The sequence below is a fragment of the Erinaceus europaeus genome, chromosome 4 (genome assembly GCF_950295315.1).
Source record: "Erinaceus europaeus chromosome 4, mEriEur2.1, whole genome shotgun sequence".
Classification (NCBI taxonomy): Eukaryota; Metazoa; Chordata; class Mammalia; order Eulipotyphla; family Erinaceidae; genus Erinaceus; species Erinaceus europaeus.
In genome coordinates, this window is record NC_080165.1 from 121,563,086 (window position 1) to 121,582,708 (window position 19,623).

Genomic DNA, 19,623 nt, shown 5'->3' on the forward strand with positions numbered 1-19,623 from the left:
AAAACTAATCTAGTCTAATCACAACCCAATTCTGTCCTGCCTCTCTCTCCTCCGGCGGAGGAGTCAGGAACCAAGGAACCAAGGAAATACGTAGGATAGGGGGTGGGGAGAAGGAAGAAGCGTGAAAAGGCAAGGACTAAACCAAAATCTCCCGGAGGCAGGGGGAGTGAGACACCAAACCAATGTAACAGAATGACCATGTAAACAGACCACAACGTCAAGCAATGTAACAGAAGGGATCCCAGAAGCAGAACTAGAAGCATACGAACACTATTCCTACTGTATGCTTCCTATTTATTAATGCCCATGTCCAGCAGAGAAGCAATTACGGAAGTCAAAATTCCCACCTCCTACACCCTAAAAAGAATTTGGTGTATACTCCCAGGGGAATAAACAATAGAGAAGTTTCCAATGGAGGGAATGGGACACAGAAATCTGGTGGTAGGAACTCTATGGAATTACACTATTACAATTATACCCCTCACAATCATGTAAATCACTAATAATAATAATAAAAAACTTTAAAAATTTTTTTAAAAAAGTGGGCCAAAGAGCTAAAATGGTGGGAGTCGGGCTGTAGCGCAGCGGGTTAAGCGCAGGTGGCGCTAAGCACAAGGACCCACATAAGGATCCTGGTTCAAGCCCTGGCTCCCCACCTGCAGGGGTGTCACTTCACAAGCGGTGAAACAGGTCTGCAGGTGTCTTATCTTTCTCTCCCTCTCTCTGTCTTCCCTCTCCCCTCTCCATTTCTCTCTGTCCTATCCAACAACAATGACAACAATAATAACTACAACAATAAAACAACAAGGGCAACAAAAGGGAATAAATAAATAAAAATAAAAAATATGTATTTATTTAAAAAAAAGAACTAAAATGGTTTTTCTAAGGAAGACATACGCATGGCCCATAGACACAACGAAACACTGCACAAAAAAAAAAAAAGCTCCATTTCACTTACCAATAGCAAAATGCAAATTAAAACTACACTGAGATATCATTTCACATCTGAGAGAATGGCTTTCATCAACAAATCATGAATTGACAGGTGTTGGTGAAGGTGTGGAGAAAATGAACTTTGCTACACTGCTGATGAGAATTTAAACTAATGAAGCCCCTTCCAAAAACTGTATGGAGAGTCCTTAAATAAAAATGGAATTAACTTATGACCCAGCGATAGCACTTTTAGGCATTTATTCAAAAGACACTCAGACACTAATTTGAAGGGAGATATGCACCCCTATGTTCATATCTGCATCATTCACAATAGCCAGACAGTGAAAGCAGCCTAAATGTCCACCAAATGATGACTGGCTCAAGAAGTTGTGGGATATATATTTCACGGAATATTATTCTGTAATCAAAAAAGATGATATTGTGTTGTGTGCATCAAAATGGATGGAACTGAAAGTGATCATGCTTAGCTGAGGATTGAGCCTGGGTCATGGCTTTAACAAAGCAAGCACGTTCCCAGTTGAGCTATTTTAGCTTTGAACCATATTCCAGCTGGTAGATGGGTCTCATTTAGTTTGTACAGTGTTTTATCTTTTTAAGGTGCTTTTAGATGAGGTCTTAGAAAGTTCTACAATTCCTATCTTTCTTTTTTGTCTTGCCCCCACCCCATTTTTTTTCTTTTCTTCATTTCAGAGACCTCCCTTTATTACCCTCTTGAAACGCGGACTACACCACATAATAGAATCATGAAATGATTTCTGTTTTTTATGGTAGGTACGCTGCTGTTTTACTCTAAAAAGGCTGAATGTTTTGCTTTGAAAAAATAACAACCTGCTTAGAAAGAGTAGACATTTAAGTAAGACTTAAGTCCTTTTTGTTATATGCTTTGAATGAGAAAGGAAAATTTCTATCGGATTATAAATCCAATTTGGCCAATATATATGTGATAGGACAGAGAGAAATGGAGAGAGGAGGGTAAGACAGAGAGGGGGGAGAGAAAGACACCTGCAGACCTGCTTCACCGCCTGAGAAACGACTTCTCTGCAGGTGGAGAGCCGGGGGGCTCGAACTGGGATCCTTATGCCGGTCTTTGCGCTTTGCGTCACATGCGCTTAATCTGCTGCACTTAACCTGCTGACTCCCTGGCCAATATAATTTTGAATATTTTTGGCTGTTTTTCACATAATCTGGCATATAGTTTATTATATAATTCTTTTTTGTTGTTTTTCTTTTATTTTTTAATCAGTGATTTAGTACTGATTTACAAATTTGTAAGATAATAGTGGTATAATTCCATATGGTTCCCATCACCAGAGTTCTGTGTTCTATCTCCTCCACTAGAAACTGAGATAGTTCTCCGAAGGTCACTGATTTGGGCTGATTCTATAACCATCTATCTATATCTATGTACATATATATTTTTCCCATTTTTTTAATGGTCCTACCTTTACTTCCTATCTGAGACACCCCTCTATACCTGTTACTACTTCCAGGTGTCTTTTTTTTTAAATTAGTGATTTAATAATGACTGACAAGATTGTGAAATAAGAGGAATACAATTCCATATAATTCCCACCACCAGAGTTCCATATCCCATCCCCTCTAGTGGAAGTTTCCAATAATCATCACAACACAGCTAGCTCGTATCCAAAGGTTTGTTGTTCCTATTCTCATTCCATCATTTCTATTTGATAAGCTTTCTTAAAAAAAAAAATCATACATATAATAAAAAATTATCTGCAATTAAGATTTTATTTATTCATGTCAGATATAACAAGTGCAACTCGAATGTACAAATTCTGAACAAAACATAAAAAGGGGGGAATCAACAATGAAAAACTTATTTAAACAGATTCATGCATAGAAATGAAAAGAACATTGCAGAAGTCACTGACACTGTTCTACTATAAATTATGACAAATGCAAAGGATAGCCAATGAGCTTCCAATGGGGGATATCAAAAGAAGTCTTAGATCAGAAAAAAATAAGAGCAGCATGAGAGAGGTGGAAGTTTCCCCAAAATTCAGCCAACATGCTACAAACTTTTATTTGCTACTTCCAAAATAATCCTTGAATAAATGTCTAATCCTAGAATTAAAAAAAAATCACATCCAAAGGCTGGATAAAATAATTTACTATTTTTGTTGGAAATGCACTTTTATAAAACAGAACTACCACCAGCCATCAGTCTATGCTTAAACAAAGGTCTTCAGTTAAAGTGCATCTGTATGCTTATATATTGAGATGAACCCCTTCTACAGAGGAAGTAATATTTCCAAAACAGAATCTTAATAACTGCTTTGGGAAACTGCCTCAGTTATGAACATTTAGAATCTTTGTGCTGACTACTGTTGCTCCCTCACACCTTGACTTTTCAGTAACATCTATACACTTTCTCTTCAGGCAGCTCTGAAGAAAACCTTTGGGTTTGGAGGACATGACAAGTTCTGTGATAGAGCTCTTTACAGATTAGTGTTTCTATCTACAGAATGAGCCCTTCATGTCTGCAAAGCACCAATGAGCTCTGTGACAGAATCTCAAGATAATTTCATAAATAGTTCACCAAAGTTAAAAACACCACCTCCCACCAATGTAAGTGCATATTCATTTGATAGAACTAGATCTTGTAAACACACTGGGCACCACAATGTGTGAGATCGATGCCATTCAAATACATCACCTAATTTATTTATGCTTATATATTTTATTTTCAATTTCATTGTTCATATATACATGTTTTTGGTAATTATAGTAAAGATGCTGGTGAAAGTAATTTGTTTAACATTTCATAATGCGTGCAAAAGTAAAAAATACTGATTTAAAGAAAATTAATTTTACAACTGTTTAGCCTAACGAATTATGACAAGCATTAGGCAATATCGTGACTTGCAAAGTTATACTTAGCATAATGTTGCAATTCAAAATATGGCACAGAATTAACAATACAAGTAACAGTCCCACTGGCTAAACTGAGCCAGGTTTTGACTAATTTGGTTCAAGTTGAAGTTTGATTATATAAAAAAGATTCCTGAAAATATTGAAAAATGAAAGTGTACATGAAAGAGAATTCGACAATGTTTACAAAATGCCAAAAGTTCTTACTCAGTCCCCCCTTATCCATAAATAATGAAGTCCCCTGCCCCTCCCACCCCCAACCTCAAAAAGATTTACAAAGGTAAATTTAGCTCAGTGAACAGAACCAAAAGATGACTGTTGTTAGACAGTACCTGGTAAAAAGCTCAAGCACTTTCATAGGAATTCATATAATGTCTCTTGAGGAATATAAATAATCCGATAACATTGTTCTTTTGAGATTTGGAGAATTCTCACTTAGTAGTTATAACTGTCCTTGTGCTTTGAATAAAATATGAGCTTTAAAGCAGAAAGCTGATGGCATTTAAAATTCACCATCTTCAAAGTTCATTGTGAGAGTTCTTCTCTGCAGCTTTGAACATCAGGATAGAATTGAAAATTTTCAGAGCAGGGCCCAACTTAATGCTCATAATTTTAACAATGTCTGTTTGGGTCATAAGAAGAAAAGCTTCTCCATCAATTTGCTAAAAGAGAGAAAAATGCAAAAGATTGTCAATGAATCAGACATAGTGTAAGAAATACTCAAGATTAAAATATTAGCTGTCTTCTACATAGAAATGGCACAGATAGGAGTCTGTATGTACACACATTTCCTAATAAATGGACCATTCCAATTTGTAACAACACAACCAGGAATGGACTGGTTGCAAAGCCAAATTCTTTCATCTAAAGCAAATTAGCTTTTATGGGTGTTATGGATGGATCTTCCAGTGTCCACAAGAGAAGCAATTACAGGTGCCAGAACTCCTTCCTTCTGCACCCCAAAAGGAATTTTGGTCCATATCCCTCAAGGATAGAAAAGATAGGGGAAGATGACCAGAGGACTCTGGACCCCAATTTCACCAGGACACAAAATATTTGTCACCAGGAAACTTTGCTTTTATACCATCACTAAAAAGGAAGTGAATTTGGAAAACATCTGAGGAAGCCAGGCTTTTTCACTTATCTGAGCGAGTACAGGAAAAAGGATACTCAGAAATAGTAATAGGTGTATTTGTGATTTAGGAATTGAAGGCAGAACCATAGAAAAAGTGAAAAATATATACAGATAGATAGATAGATAGATAGATACAGTCAACCCATATCTGTGACATTGGGAGGACTATCACAGTTTCTGTTGTAGGAAGGTGGGGACACAAAACTCAGGTGGTGGGAATGGAGTGAAATTATACCCCTATTATAATTTTATATATCAGTAACTAACAACGGCAACAACAACAAATCAGCCTTTAGAAGAAAGAAAGGTGTTCATGTCATCCTGTTTACTTCTCTGATTTAGGTGGCAAGTAAGAAGGATTAAGAAAAGCCTGAGGGAGTTGGGCGGTAGCTCAGCAGGTTAAGCACCCGTGGTGCGAAGCGCAACGACCGGCATAAGGATCCTGGTTCGAGCCCCGACTCCCCACCTGCAGGGGCATCGCTTCACAGGTGGTGAAGCAGGTCTGCAGGTGTCTTTCTCTTCCCCTCTCTGTTTTCCCTTCCTCTCTCCATTTCTCTGTCCTATCCAACAACAACAACAACAATAATAATAACTTCAACAATAAAACAACAAGGGCAACAAAAGGGAAAATAAAATCTTAAAGAAAAAAAAAGCCTGGGATGTCTCAAATTCAATTCCTATTATGGTAGGCATTAGAATTAAAAAGACTAGATAATTCATATGTTTTTAGATGTAAACAAAGGAATTCAGGCAAATTTATCGCCTATGAGTAAAGTCTTACTTTGCCTTTGACCATTAAAAAAAAGTGAAAACATTAATTTCTAGAGTGACCACATTATTTTTCACATAAAAAACCTGCAACTGCAGGTACTAGTAACAAGGGCAATAAACAGTGTAGTGTGAAGAACAAGAGACTGATATTAAGAGTTGTAGACTACTTCGATTTTTCAATTACTTGGAAAACCACACAAAAAAATACATTACTTCCCTTTGTATCTCTTTTAGATCTAAAAGGCTATGCACCTACAGAATGGAATACTGTTCATTAAATAAAAGTTGATAAAAATAAATAGCTGTTTCTTAAGATCTTCTTTTCTAGTAATAAAAAACTGCAAATATAAGTTGTCTGTATACTCAATAAGTACTAGAATCAGCTCTAGTTTCAATTAACAATTATGTGGGGGGAAAAAGTTTGCTAATCTTCAGCAAGAAAGCATCTTGCTTTTGTAAACTAGAAAGAGACATTTCAATGTTAATTTTCAAGTGTATGAGGAATGTACTGTTAAGGGGAAGCATTTGCTTGTGTTATGACAGTTACTATCAATTTACTCAGTCAAAACAGATCTTAGCAGAATGAATGGTCTTGAAACATATCTTTTAAACCATTAAAGAAAATGTCAGCTAACAAACTGGTTCCCAAAGAGTTCACTTCACTAATAAAAACTGAGTGGTTTATTATAATCTTGGACCCTACTAAGTCTTCTGAGACTTTAGGAGTTTAACATAACCAATGATCCATGAAAAGGAACATTCAGAGAATTGTGAGACAGTGGCCTGAAAATTAGAAAGGTGGTGAGGAGAAAGAGTTTGGGTGCATTATAAGCAGATTCGTAACACAAACAAACAACTACACCTCCATTAAAATAAAACAAAAAAGCTCTGACTTTGAAAATATCTGGCACCTAAGGAGGGTGTTCAAAAGTAATATGCCATGAAGAAAAAGACATATTCAAAGAAATAACATATTACTTGAATTTGAACTTGAATCTTTAACTAAGTAGCAGTAAATACATATGAACTATCTTGAAATAAACAGCACTCAAAATAGATTTTTATAAGATAGATGTGCTAAACATTTACTTTTAGAAAAGTTTTTTTGTTTAATTTCCAGAACCTATCAAAGAAAGAATCAATAGTTCCATGCAGGAACTAAAAATGAACTGAATTACTTTTTTTTTCTTTTTTAAAGTATCTTTATTTCTTGGATAGAGACAGAAATCGAGAGGGATGGGAGAGATAGAGGAGAGAGACAGAGAGACATCTGCACCACTACTTCACCACTCATGAGGCTTTCCCCCTGCAGGTGGGGACCAGGGGCTTGAACCTGGGTCCTTGTGCACTGTAACATGTCCACTCAACCAGGTGCACCACCACCTGGCACCTTAATTTTCTTAACTACAAACACAATTAGTAGTTATGGGTAGAAAATGAAAATTGAGTGATTCCCAATTAAAGATAATATATTTCTGGAAGAAAAGTACAAATCAGAAATGAGACGTTAAAAAGTTGTACCCTAGGGGCAGGCAGTGGTGCACCTGGTTAAGCACACACACTACAGTGTACAAGGACCCAGGTTCAAGCCCTGGTCCCCACCTGCAGGAGGAAAGCTTCAAGAGTGGTGAGAAAAGGCTGCAGGTGTCTCTCTCCCCCTCTATCTCCCCCTCTCAATTTCTCTGACTCTATCCAATAATTATATATATATATTTTTAAAAAAGTTGTACCCTCTGGCAATCATCTACAGCATAAATTATATCTAATAGTATAACATTAAAGACAAGTGACTGAATATAGACGCTGAAACATATGATCTTATTAAAAAAAAAAAAGTGACCAAACCACCTCTAAGATTTTGTGGAAACTATGGTGGTTTTTGTGGGGTATGGGGCCACAGAACTGTGGTGGTGAGTGTGCGGTGAAACTACAACCCTGTGATCTTATAATTCTGTAAGCCATTTCTTAAATCACAAAAATAGAAAAGAGAGCTGGGGAGAGAGCATAATAGTTATATAAAAGACTTTCACGCCCAAGGTTCTGAGTTCCCAGGTTCAATTTTCAGCACCATCATAAGCCAGAGCTATGCAGTGCTCTGGCAAAAATAAATACATATATTTTCTATTTTTTGATAGGACAGAGAGAAGTTGAGGGGGAGGGGAAGGCAGAGAGGGAGAAAGACACCTGCAGACCTGTTTCACCACTTGTGAAGTGACCCTCCCCCCCCCTTCAGGAGGGGAGCCAGGGGCTCAAAGCAGGATCTTTGCATGGGTTCTTATGCTTCGTACTATGTGAGCTTAACCTGGTGTGCCACCACCCAGCCCCTAAAACAAACAAATAAATAAATAATGATCTATTTAATTAAAAAGAGAGAAAATCAAAACAAACAAAAACAAACTGTGCTGGATTCTTAGATGTCCTGATATTCTTGCAAGGCCTCTTAACTGAAAGTGTGCTATTCTTGGGCAGCTCCTTGAGAGTCTTTTATGCAAAAGACTCTCATGTCTGAGGCTCCAAGGTCCTTAGGTTCAATCCCTGTCATTACCTTAAGTCAGAGCAGAGCAGTAGTCTTGTAAAAATAATAAATAAAGAGAAATATAGAAAGGAGGAAGGGTGGAAGGAAAGAAGAGTCCGACAGTCTTCACACTTAAGGCTAAACATGGGCAAACAAGGTAAAGTCACCTACAACTGAAGACAACAGATGCTGCTGAAAGTCTTCTGAAGTGACTCAGTCTTCTATTTTTTGGCAGACAAGATAAGAGTGCTGACTGTTCTACTGGAGAAACTGACAGAAGTGGTCCATTTTTAAAGGTCTCAAATGAAGTCTCCTGCTGTGCCTGTAGAGCATTATTTCTAGTATAGCTGGAAGCTGTATTTCTTTTTGTTTTAATGTTCAAACGGTGATAGCAATCTTAATCATCCCCTTATATTGCAGTTCTGGATAGCAGTTATAAACAACTAAGAAAATAATCTTCTATCAATAGCTTATAATGAATACTGGTTGTCTGCAAGTATTATTGGAAAATATTTAAAATCTTAGGAATTGGTTTTTTTTTTATTTTAGCAATAATGGTGAATTGTTTATTTTGACATCAGAAAGAGTTAATCTTGGTGTTGTTAAATTGATGTACGAAAATAAAGTGGGAACAAATTTTGCTTTACTAAAAAAAAAAATGAAATGATGCGTATTTTCTGCTTTGACTCCTTTCTATTCTATGAATCACATAAATGTATGTTGTGGAGCATACTAATGTATTACTTACAAACATTTCCTATGCATTGTATTTTTTGCAAAGACTTATTTTATGGGGCTGGGTCATATTTTTCATTCAGAAAGAAAAAGGGAGAGAGGTGGGAGAGGGAGAGGGGGAAGGAGAGAGAGAGAAGGAGAGAGAGAGGTGCAGACAGACAGACCACAGCTCTGAAGCTCCCTCTAGTGCCACAGCACTGCCCATGGTATGCCTGGCTTACCAAGGTCCATGCTCTACCTGGTAAGCTACACCTCTCTGGCTCTGCAGAGACATTAAAAAAATTTTTTTTTAATCTTTATTTATTTGTTGGATAGAAAGAGTCAGAAATTGAGAGGGGGGAGTTGGACTGTGGCGCAGTGGGTTAAGCGCAGGTGGCGCAAAGCACAAGGACTGGCATAAGAATCTCGGTTTGAGCCCTGGCTCCCCACCTACAGGGGAGTTGCTTCACAAGCGGTGAAGCAGGTCTGCAGGTGTCTAACTTTCTCTCCCTGTCTCTGTCTTCTCCTCCTCTCTCCATTTCTCTCCGACCTATCCAACAACAATGACATCAATAATAACTACAACAATAAAAAAAAAAAAAGGGCAACAAAAGGGAATAAATAATTTAATATTTATTTATTCCCTTTTCAAAAAATAAAAAAAAAAGAAGTTGAGAGGGAAGGGGGTGATAGAGAGGGAGACAGAAAGAGAGACACCTGCAGCACTGCTTCACCACTTGTGAAGCTTTCTCCCTGCAGATGAGGACTGGAGGCTTGATGCAAAGACATTTTATGCAACTGATGGATTAATACCATTTACTAGACAGCTACATATAGCCTGTCCACTTAAATATACCCAACTCATCTTCTCTCTGCCAATTCAGATCATTTCCCCATTCACTGCGTTTCAGTGTTTTGATTCCACTGAGTAACATGCTGCATTTGGAGTACACTTACTTCATCTTTAAATACTTTTCCATGTTCTTCACATCCAGGTAAGCTCTGGATGAATTCTGACACCTGTCAAAAACAAGATCAAAATAGCAGTTTAAAAATAGAAAGAATCCCAATGCAACAGGTCCAAAATACTTTTAACATTATCTATGTGCTTTACTTGGTCTTTTCGGAACAATGCTTTCTCTTCCAGAACACAAGACTAAACTTTACACATAGCTGTTGTGTCTACTTTTTACAGTAATTTGTACTCCTTTATTTGTTCCCTGGCAAAGAAGATAACATACTTCATCTGTGCTCCATTTGGAAACTTTGCTGGCAGGAATTCCGGCTACAGTTGGGAGGAGTTTACTTTGCTGTTCCCAGCGCAAGGGCAGACATGGGATTGGAGATTTAAAGGACAGAAAGACGGCTGATCGACGTTGTGCTTGCTGCACACTAGGCTCTTCCCGGGCACCTGGGGATAAAATGAAACAGATGGAAAATCATTCTGTAAACAGTATTTTTAAAAAGAGAACCGCAAACACACAAAATACAACTTTAAATGCCATGCTTCTTCCTCAATGAGCTGAAGGGGAATAAGGTGGGGGCTAGTTAAAAGTGCTGGTTCTTTTCAGCAGAAACTTACGACAAACAGAATTCATATTTAAAGGAGGTTGAGAAACTAGGCAAAGTTCTCAGACATGCACAATCAACCACACTACAGAAGTTTACCTAAAGAAGCGTGTTTACTGTCTCCACTGGGAAGGTAGAAGAGGGTCATCATTTGCCTACCAACAGCTCAGCCACAAAAGGAGGACATGACCAGCAAACAGAAAGGTGTTTGGAACTTCTAAAATTTATATAAGGGGTTTATTTATTTAGTCAGTTAGTTTTAGAGAAGTAGGCTGTGATTTAGCCACTTGATAATACTTCCTAACTGCTTTTTGGAGTTATTTCTGAATCAAATTACTTTGCTGGTAAAAATAACTGGCTATTTATATTCCCAAGGTCGACAAAACACTCTTCTTTGATGTTACTGAACAGCACTATATGTAACAGCAGGTAAACTCAATTTTCATCTTTGTTACATCACCCAATAATGAGCATATGTACCACATCACTATATCAATCAGTGTTGACTATAATGCTTCAGAAAAAAATACCAGCCTCAGAGTTTTTGGTAGCAAGTAAAGTAACTTTGCCTTAGGAAACTATTTGTTTTCTTCAGCTTTAGATTCCCCAAAGCTACCAGTCAAGTTGTATGCTCAAGTTCAGTCCTTGTGTCACCTAGTGGCTATCATACTTCTGGTTTTCTCTTTGGGCTCAGGTTTTGTTTATTCTTTATTCTATTTACAAAACAAATTGAATTTTTAAATAGAAAACTTAAGGTTTTCAAAAAGAGATATAAAATTATTGTTATAAAAATAAAGTTGCTTCGAGCCTCGGCTCCCCACCTTCAGGGGGGTCGCTTCACAGGCCATGAAGCAGGTCTGTAGGTGTCTTTCTCTTTCCCTCTGTCTTCCTCTCCTCTCTCCATTTCTCTCTATCCTATCTAACAATGACGACATCAATAACAACAAGAATAGTAACTACAACAATAAAACAACAAGGCCAACAAAAGGGAAAATAAATAAAAAATATAAACAAATAAAGCTGCATCCAGGTAAATGTTTTTGTCAATCTTCCTTTGCAGAGAGATCAAAACTGAAACCACAGAATTTAGCTGCTACATCTTCTGACTTCAAGCCCTGTTTGTTACTGCTGTCCTAAAAGAGTCATTTTAAGCAAACAACTTCATGTCCTTGGGACTCTTCTAATTTGCCAATAAGTAATGTCTTTAAAATCTTTTAGAACATAAGTATCTTCTGTTAATTACCTTCTTTAACTATCTCGAAATAAAAGTACCTGCCTTGCATTTACTTTTGCTTCACACTCAGTTCAGTGACAGTGATGCTTAAACATCTATATATAGTTATTTTTTTAATCTAATATATATACACTCATCATTAGGGCCATACCATTCCAGGTTGACTTTTTCTATATAGAAAGAAATGAAGATAGAGACAGAGGGTAAAGGACATCAGCAAAGCTTCCTCCAATGTGTTGGGGATAGGGTTCATGCCTGGTTGATGCACATGGCAAAGTTGACAGACTGTACCAGTGATTTATAATATTTCACTGACCCTTAATACAAATCTATGCCAAATTTAGTTTAGGTTGTACTCCTAAGATTATTTAAAGCCCCCCCCCCAATAATCAGAATTACAGAAAGCTACACAAGTTGTGTGTGTATACAACAGCATGCTTATCACGTGACCATATCTCTGTAATTTACATCCAAATCAATAAACAGAACAGAATACAGCAGCATAAACAGAAGCCCTTATAATCACACCCCACACACCAGAGATTCTTCATTCTACTTCCAAATTATATAGAGACAAAAACTAGTTAGCTCCAACACCCATTCATGCTCAAAACTCTACAAAAAATGGGAATAGATGGGAAATTCCTCAAGATAGTGGAGTCTATATATAGCAAACCTACAGCCAACATCATACTCAATGGACAGAAGCTGAAAGCATTCCCCCTCAGATCGGGGACTAGACAGGGCTGTCCAGTCACCATTACTCTTCAACATAGTATTGGAAGTTCTTGCCATAGCAATCAGGCAAGAGAAAGAAATCAAAAGGAATACAGATTGGAAGGGAAGAAGTCAAGCTCTCACTATTTGCAGATGATATGATAGTATACATAGAAAGACCTAAAGAATCCAGTAGAAAATTACTGGAAGTTACTAGGCAATATTGCAAGGTATCAGGCTACAAAATCAATGTACAAAAATCAGTGGCATTTCTTTATGCAAACACTAAATCTGAAGAAGAAGACATCCAGAAATCACTCCCATTTACTGTTTCAGCAAAATCAATCAAATACCTAGGAATAAAGTTGACCGAAGAAGTGAAAGACTTGTATGCTGAAAACTATGAGTCGCTACTCAAGGAAATAGAAACTGATACCAAGAAATGGAAAGATATCCCATGCTCATGGACTGGAAGAATAAATATCATCAAAATGAATATTCTCTCCAGAGCCATATACAAATTTAATGCAATACCCATCAAAATTCCACCAAGCTTCTTTAAGAGAATAGAACAAACACTACAATCATTTATATGGAACCTGAAAACACCTAGAATTGCGAAAACCATCTTAAGGAAAAGAAACAGAAATGGAGGCATCACACTCCCAGACCTTAAACTATATTATAAAGCCATCATCATCAAAACAGCATGGTACTGGAACAAAAAATAGGCACACAGACCAGTGGAACAGAATTGAAAGCCAGAAGTAAATCCCAACACCTATGGGCATCTAATCTTTGATAAGGGGGCCCAAAGGATTAAATGGAAAAAGGAGGCTCTCTTCAATAAATGGTGCTGGGAAAACTAGGTTGAAACATGCAGAAGAATGAAATTGAACCACTTTATCTCACCAGAAACAAAAATCAACTCCAAATGGATCAAAGACCTAGATGTCAGACCAGAAACAATCAAATACTTAGAGGAAAACATTGGTAAAACACTTTCCCACATATACCTCAAGGACATCTTTGATGAATCAAACCCAATTGCAAGGAAGACTAAAGCAGAAACAAACCAATGGGACTACATCAAATTGAAAAGCTTCTGCACATTCAAAGAAACTATTAAACAAACAGAGAGACCCCTCACAGAATGAGAGAAGATCTTCACATGCCATACATCAGACAAGAAACTAATCACCAAAATATATAAAGAGCTCAGCAAACTTAGCACCAAAAAAGCAAATGACCCCATCCAAAAATGGGCAGAGGATATGAACAAAACATTCACCTCAGAGGAGATCCAAAAGGCTAACAAACATATGAAAAACTGCTCTAGGTCACGGATTGTCAGAGAAATGCAAATTAAGACAACACTAAGATACCACCTCACTCCTGTAAGAATGGCATACATCAAAAAGGACAGCAGCAACAAATGCTGGAGAGATGTGGGGACAGAGGAACCCTTTTACATTGCTGGTGGGAATGTAAATTGGTCCAGCCTCTGTGGAGAGCAGTCTGGAAAACTCTCAGAAGGCTAGACATGGACCTTCCATATGATCCAGTAATTCCTCTCCTGGGGTTATACCCCAAGGACTCCATAACACCCAACCAAAAAGATGTATGTACTCCTATGTTCATAGCAGCACAATTCATAACAGCTAAAACCTGGAAGCAACCCAGGTGCCCAACAACAGATGAGTGGCTGAGAAAGCTGTGGTATATATACACAATGGAATACTATGCAGCTATCAAGAACAATGAACCCACCTTCTCTGACCCATCTTGGACAGAGCTAGAAGGAATTATGTTAAGTGAACTAAGTCAGAAAGATAAAGATGAGTATGGGATGATCCCATTCATCAACAGAAGTTGATTAAGAAGATCTGAAAGGGAAACTAAAAGCAGGACCTGATCAAATTGTAAGTAGGGCACCAAAGTAAAAACCCAGTGGTGAGGGGTAGACATGCAGCTTCCTGGGCCATTGGGGGGTGGGAGTGGGCGGGAGGGATGGGTCACAGTCCTTTGGTGGTGGGAATGGTGTTTATGTACACTCCTAGCAAAATGTAGACATATAAATCAGTAGTTAATTAATATGAGAGGGGGAAATCAATTGTATGTCTCAAAGTTTCTCAAAACACAAACTGAATCCTTTTAATATATAGGCTATGTATTTGATATGCGGACTCTTTCAAAAGCCTAGACCAAGTAGATTAGAAGCATCCAATAGCACAGCTATATACAAGATACTGGATACTGTACAGCAAACCATAACAAAAGGACTTTTCAAAGTTAACTCAATTACCAAATAATGTGATGATAACATTAACTATCGATTGTCTTTTTGAACCCTAAGACAGCAGGAACCTCACATCCCCACTATAGAGCTCCTACTTCCCCCAGTCCTGGAACCCTTGGATAGGGCCCACTTTCCCGTATGCATCTCCCAATCCAAACCAAATAATATTGCACCCGCCGATCACAACCTAACCAACGCAACGATTGCCACCTCAACATGCTTCACCTCAGACTGTGTCCAGAGACTTCACGTGTGGAATGACAACCCTTCAGCTTCATTACTCGGGTGAGACCTTTCCTTTTATAGTACACTCTAATTTCATCTCAGGTAGTTCACTTTCTAACAAAGTCCCATAACCTAGATATACACCAGTTTCTGTGAGAGAGAGCTTATGTGCACATGTATCCATAAACTACTGCAAAATATATACCTGAAAGCAGTAGTACACTAGAGTTTGCAGTGAGTACCTCCCTAACACTTCCTCTGCACTATTCCAAGCTTGGAATCCATGATTGCTCAACAAATTGTTTGGCTTCGTATGTTAACTCTCTTTTCAATCACCAGGTTTCAGATGCCACCAGGATGCTGGCCAGGCTTCCCTGGATTGAAGACCCCACCAATGTGTCCTGGAGCTCAGCTTCCCCAGAGACACACCCTACTAGGGAAAGAGAGAGGCAGACTGGGAGTATGGACCGACCAGTCAACGCCCATGTTCAGCAGGGAAGCAATTACAGAAGCCAGACCTTCTACCTTCTGCAACCCTCAATGACCCTGGGTCCATGCTCCCAGAGGGCTAGAGAATGGGAAAGCTATCATGGGAGGGGGTGGGTTATGGAGATTGGGTGGGAACTGTGTGGAGTTGTACCCCTCCTACCTTATGTTTTTGTTCATTAATCCTTTCTTAAATTAAAAAAAAAAAATAGTTAGCTTCTTTTCTCTCAAAAAAATGTGTGTGTGAGAACCATCCACATTTGCTGTTCTTTACTTAGATTTCTCACTGCTATAATATTCTACAATTAACATGGAGATGATGAATATCTGAGTTGTTTTAATTTTTGGTTATTACCAATGGTACAGTATGAACATCTTAACAGTAATTTTTTCTGAAACATATGCAGTTATCTTTATTGCATGTATCTTGAAGTGTGAAATTTATATACATTAAGCTTCAACAAATCGTACCACTTTTTCAAAAAAGTAATGTAGTATGCACTCTACTACTCCTTAAGAATGTTTCTGGTGCTCTGTATCTTCAATACATGTTATTATTTTCACACTAGCTATTCACTAACGTATGTATTATATTGTTGTTATGAGAGAAATTTGTTTAAAGAGTAATGAAACTGGCAATATCTTCCTATGTCTACCGGTCATATGAAAAACCTTGCTTATAGGGGGCAACTTATAACTCAATGTAAAAAATGATTAATAGGCCTCCATGATTAGACTTGGACCTAATAAGCTGGAATCCTAGCAGAAGGGCCTCAAGAAAATATCCTGTTTTCTAACCCATGAGACACAGACCAAGTAAGCTTGGCAATCTAGTATTAAGGTCCAAAGAAGGCAGACCTCATAAACCTAATGCCAGTTTGGATACAACAAATGGCAATCAAGGCTTTAACAGCTGGAAGAAAGTCCAAGCTTGTCAGATAAAGAGAGGACTACAAAAGCTGGATAAGGAGAGACTGACTCACTTAATAATTGACTTTTTGGTCAATACCAGACCATCTCATCTGTGGCCCTAGTTAGGGAATTTTTGGATTGCCACACAAACATGATGGGCCTAGACCTCTAACAGATCACTCTCTCCATCATCACTGGTAGTGACCAGTGACTTCCATCAGAAACATTACCCTAAGACCTCTCGTGGGCCACTCCAGGAATTTGTCCTCTTTATTAAGCAGCAATGGTAGAGACTGCTCCATTCTCTGAAGGGAGGTGGGGTCATCCTACCCTGCCACTCAAAAAGACTGGTCCTGAAATGAGTGCAGCACAGAATGTTCCCAGCTGTGACCAGGAACTTTAAGTTCAGGCTAACAGGCATTCAGAGGATATACAGGCTCCTGTGCTAAATGTATCTGGTAAGGTTGATGGAGTAAACAGTTAATTTTAGTAATAATTTTCTTCAAGTTTGGGAGCTACTCTCTGCCCCAGTCCAACTTCTAGTCCTATTCTCAACTCTGACACCATCTTCCCAGACAGTATTTTTGTCTACCTCCATGTTAGTTACCAAACTCAAGCAAAAACTATGAAAGTCACAGCCCCCTAGGAAGATACCCAAAATAGACTTCCTTACTTCTTTCTACCCCTAAGATCTTTGATCTCATTTGTTCTATTCCTACTTTGGGTTCCTGTTCATTAATCACTTTGTCCTGCTTTATCTCATACTGCCTTTCAGCCACCAAGTTGCAGATGCTACTATTCTATCCTGACTTCCCTGGGCAGACAATCTCACCAGTGTGTCCTGGAACTGCACCTCTCCTGAGTCCTACCCTACTAGGGAAAGATAGAAACATGCTGGGGGTATGGACCAACCTGCTGATTCCCAAATTCATCAGAGAAGCAATTACAGAAGGTAGAACTCTTTTGCACCCTGAAAAGAATTTTGGGCCATATTCCTAGCAGGAGACAAATAAATGACAGGGAAAGATGACCAGAGGGCTCTGAACTCCAACTTCATCACGCCACAGAGAGAGAAGATGAAAAAAGGAAGGATATTTGGAAGTAGTAATAGGTGCAGGTGTGACTTAGAAAGGAAGAGAAAGAAAGACCATTAAAAAATAAATAAGGGTAGATAGCATAATGGTTATACAAAGAGACTCATGCCTGAGGCTCCGAAGTCCCAGGTTCAATCCCCCGCACCACAATAAGCCAGAGCTGAGCAGTGCTATGGTGTTTCTCTCTGTGTCTTTCTCTCTCTGCATCTCTCTCAAAAATAAAATAAATAAAATACTTTTTTTAAAAAAGGAGTCAGGTGGTATCATAGTGGGTTAAGCGCACGTGGCATGAAGTGCAAGGACCCCATAAGGATCCAGGTTCAAGCCCCCCAGCTCCCCACCTGCAGGGTAGTCGCTTCACAAGCGATGAAGCAAGTCTGCAGGTGTCTACCTTTCTCTCCCCCTTTCTGTCTCCCCCTACTCTCGCCATTTCTCTCTGTCCTACCTAACAACGATGGCATCAATAACAACAATAATAACCACAACATTAAAAAACAAGGGCAACAAAGGGGAAAAATAAATATTTAAAAAATTTTAAAAAGAGAGCACACAGAGACAATAGTTATAGAATAATTCTGTAAACCAATAGTAAGTCATGAATAAAATTTAAAAAAAGAGAAAAAGAACCTTGTTTATGAACTACTTTTTAAAAAAATTTATTTATTTTCCCTTTTGTTGCCCTTGTTGTTTTATTGTTGTTGTAGTTATTGTTGTTGTCGTCGTCGTTGTTGGATAGGACAGAAATGGAGACAAGAGGGAAAGACAGAGAGGGGGGAGAGAGAGAGACCTGTAGACCTGCTTCACAGCCTGTGAAGTGACTCCCTTGTAGGTGAGGAGCCAGGGCTTGAACTGGGATTCTTATGCCGGGGTCCTTGCGTTTTGCGCCACGTGCACTTAACCCAGTGCCCTACCGCCCAAACCCCTATAAACTACTTCTTAACACAGAAATCAAAAGAAGGACAAGTGAAAAGTAATACTTTCAGACTGACAGTCTACAAAATATGCTCTTGTAAAAGGAAAAAAGCAAAGCTAGAAAAGAATTGGATACATGTGTAAACAAAGATCTTTAGAGGGACTTATTAACTGCTGACTAAGCATAAAAGAATGAACAATAATAATGATTAAGATAAACGGATCACAGCACTTAGCAAAGTAGATAAAATTAGTTTCAAGATACTTAACTCAGGCATGAAAGATGTCTGAGGATTATTTCAAGGTTAGTGACTAAAATAACAAACCAAATGTTAAGGAGGTACCACAAGCTTGATTCTCAAGCCTGAGAATGTAGCACATTACAAAATAGAACACAACCCTTTCTGTAGGTCAGTTGCCCATGAGAGAGAAGGCTTTCAGGTAAGTAAATTTTCCTGGGAATACATTAAATTTGAAGACCAATTTAATATTTAAGTATTTGCATAGAGGAACGCGACTATTTATATATATTAATTTGGTAGCCTGTCATCTTCTATACTGTTCAAATTATCTCCAGGAGTTTGCTACCAGATTCCCTGGGATTTCCTATGCATACAATCTTATTATCTGCAAACAGTTTTACTTCTCTTCCAGTTTGCATCCGTTTAATTCCTTTCTCTAGCTTAACTGCTATGGCTAGAACTTCTAAGACTATGCCAAAAAGTAATGATGACAGTGGGCGCCCTGTCCTGCCCTTGATCAAAGAGGGAAAGCTTTAAGTTTCTTGTCACTGACTGTGATTTGGCTGTTGGTCTCCTAAGGAATTTTTAATCTATCCCCATCCTTTTAAATGTTTTGATCATGAAAGGATATTGAATCTTGTCAAAGGCTTTCTCTGCATCTACTGAAATAATCATGTAACTTTTGGTTTTCCTTATTTATGTGGTATATCACATTTTCTGATTTACATAAAATGAATCAGTCTTATACCACTAGAGTAAGTCCCACCTGGTCATGATGTACAACCTTGTTAATGTAATTTACTACTGTATTCACTTTGCTAGAATTTTTAAAACTATCTTAGCATCTCTGTTTATCAGGGATATTAGCCTGTTGTTTTCCATCTTTCCATTTATTTATGTATTTATTTATTTTTGTTTTTCAGTCTTCTTCTGGTATCAAAGTAATGATGTT

The 19,623-nt window shown here is 38.1% G+C and overlaps 1 protein-coding gene across 2 annotated transcripts in view; it reads right to left on the minus strand.

Moving 5' to 3' along the window:
- Positions 1-2,684: 2,684 nt before the first annotated feature.
- Positions 2,685-19,623, minus strand: part of L3MBTL3 (L3MBTL histone methyl-lysine binding protein 3) — a 96,893-nt gene continuing 79,954 nt past the window's right edge. For both annotated transcript variants that reach the window (XM_060190484.1, XM_060190483.1), the window contains 3 exons: positions 10,223-10,392; positions 9,939-10,001; positions 2,685-4,508 (listed from right to left, as the gene is read on the minus strand). In XM_060190484.1, coding sequence (XP_060046467.1) covers positions 4,365-4,508; positions 9,939-10,001; positions 10,223-10,392 — 377 coding nt within the window. In that variant the 3' untranslated portion in view covers positions 2,685-4,364. The remainder of the gene's footprint in view (positions 4,509-9,938; positions 10,002-10,222; positions 10,393-19,623) is intronic.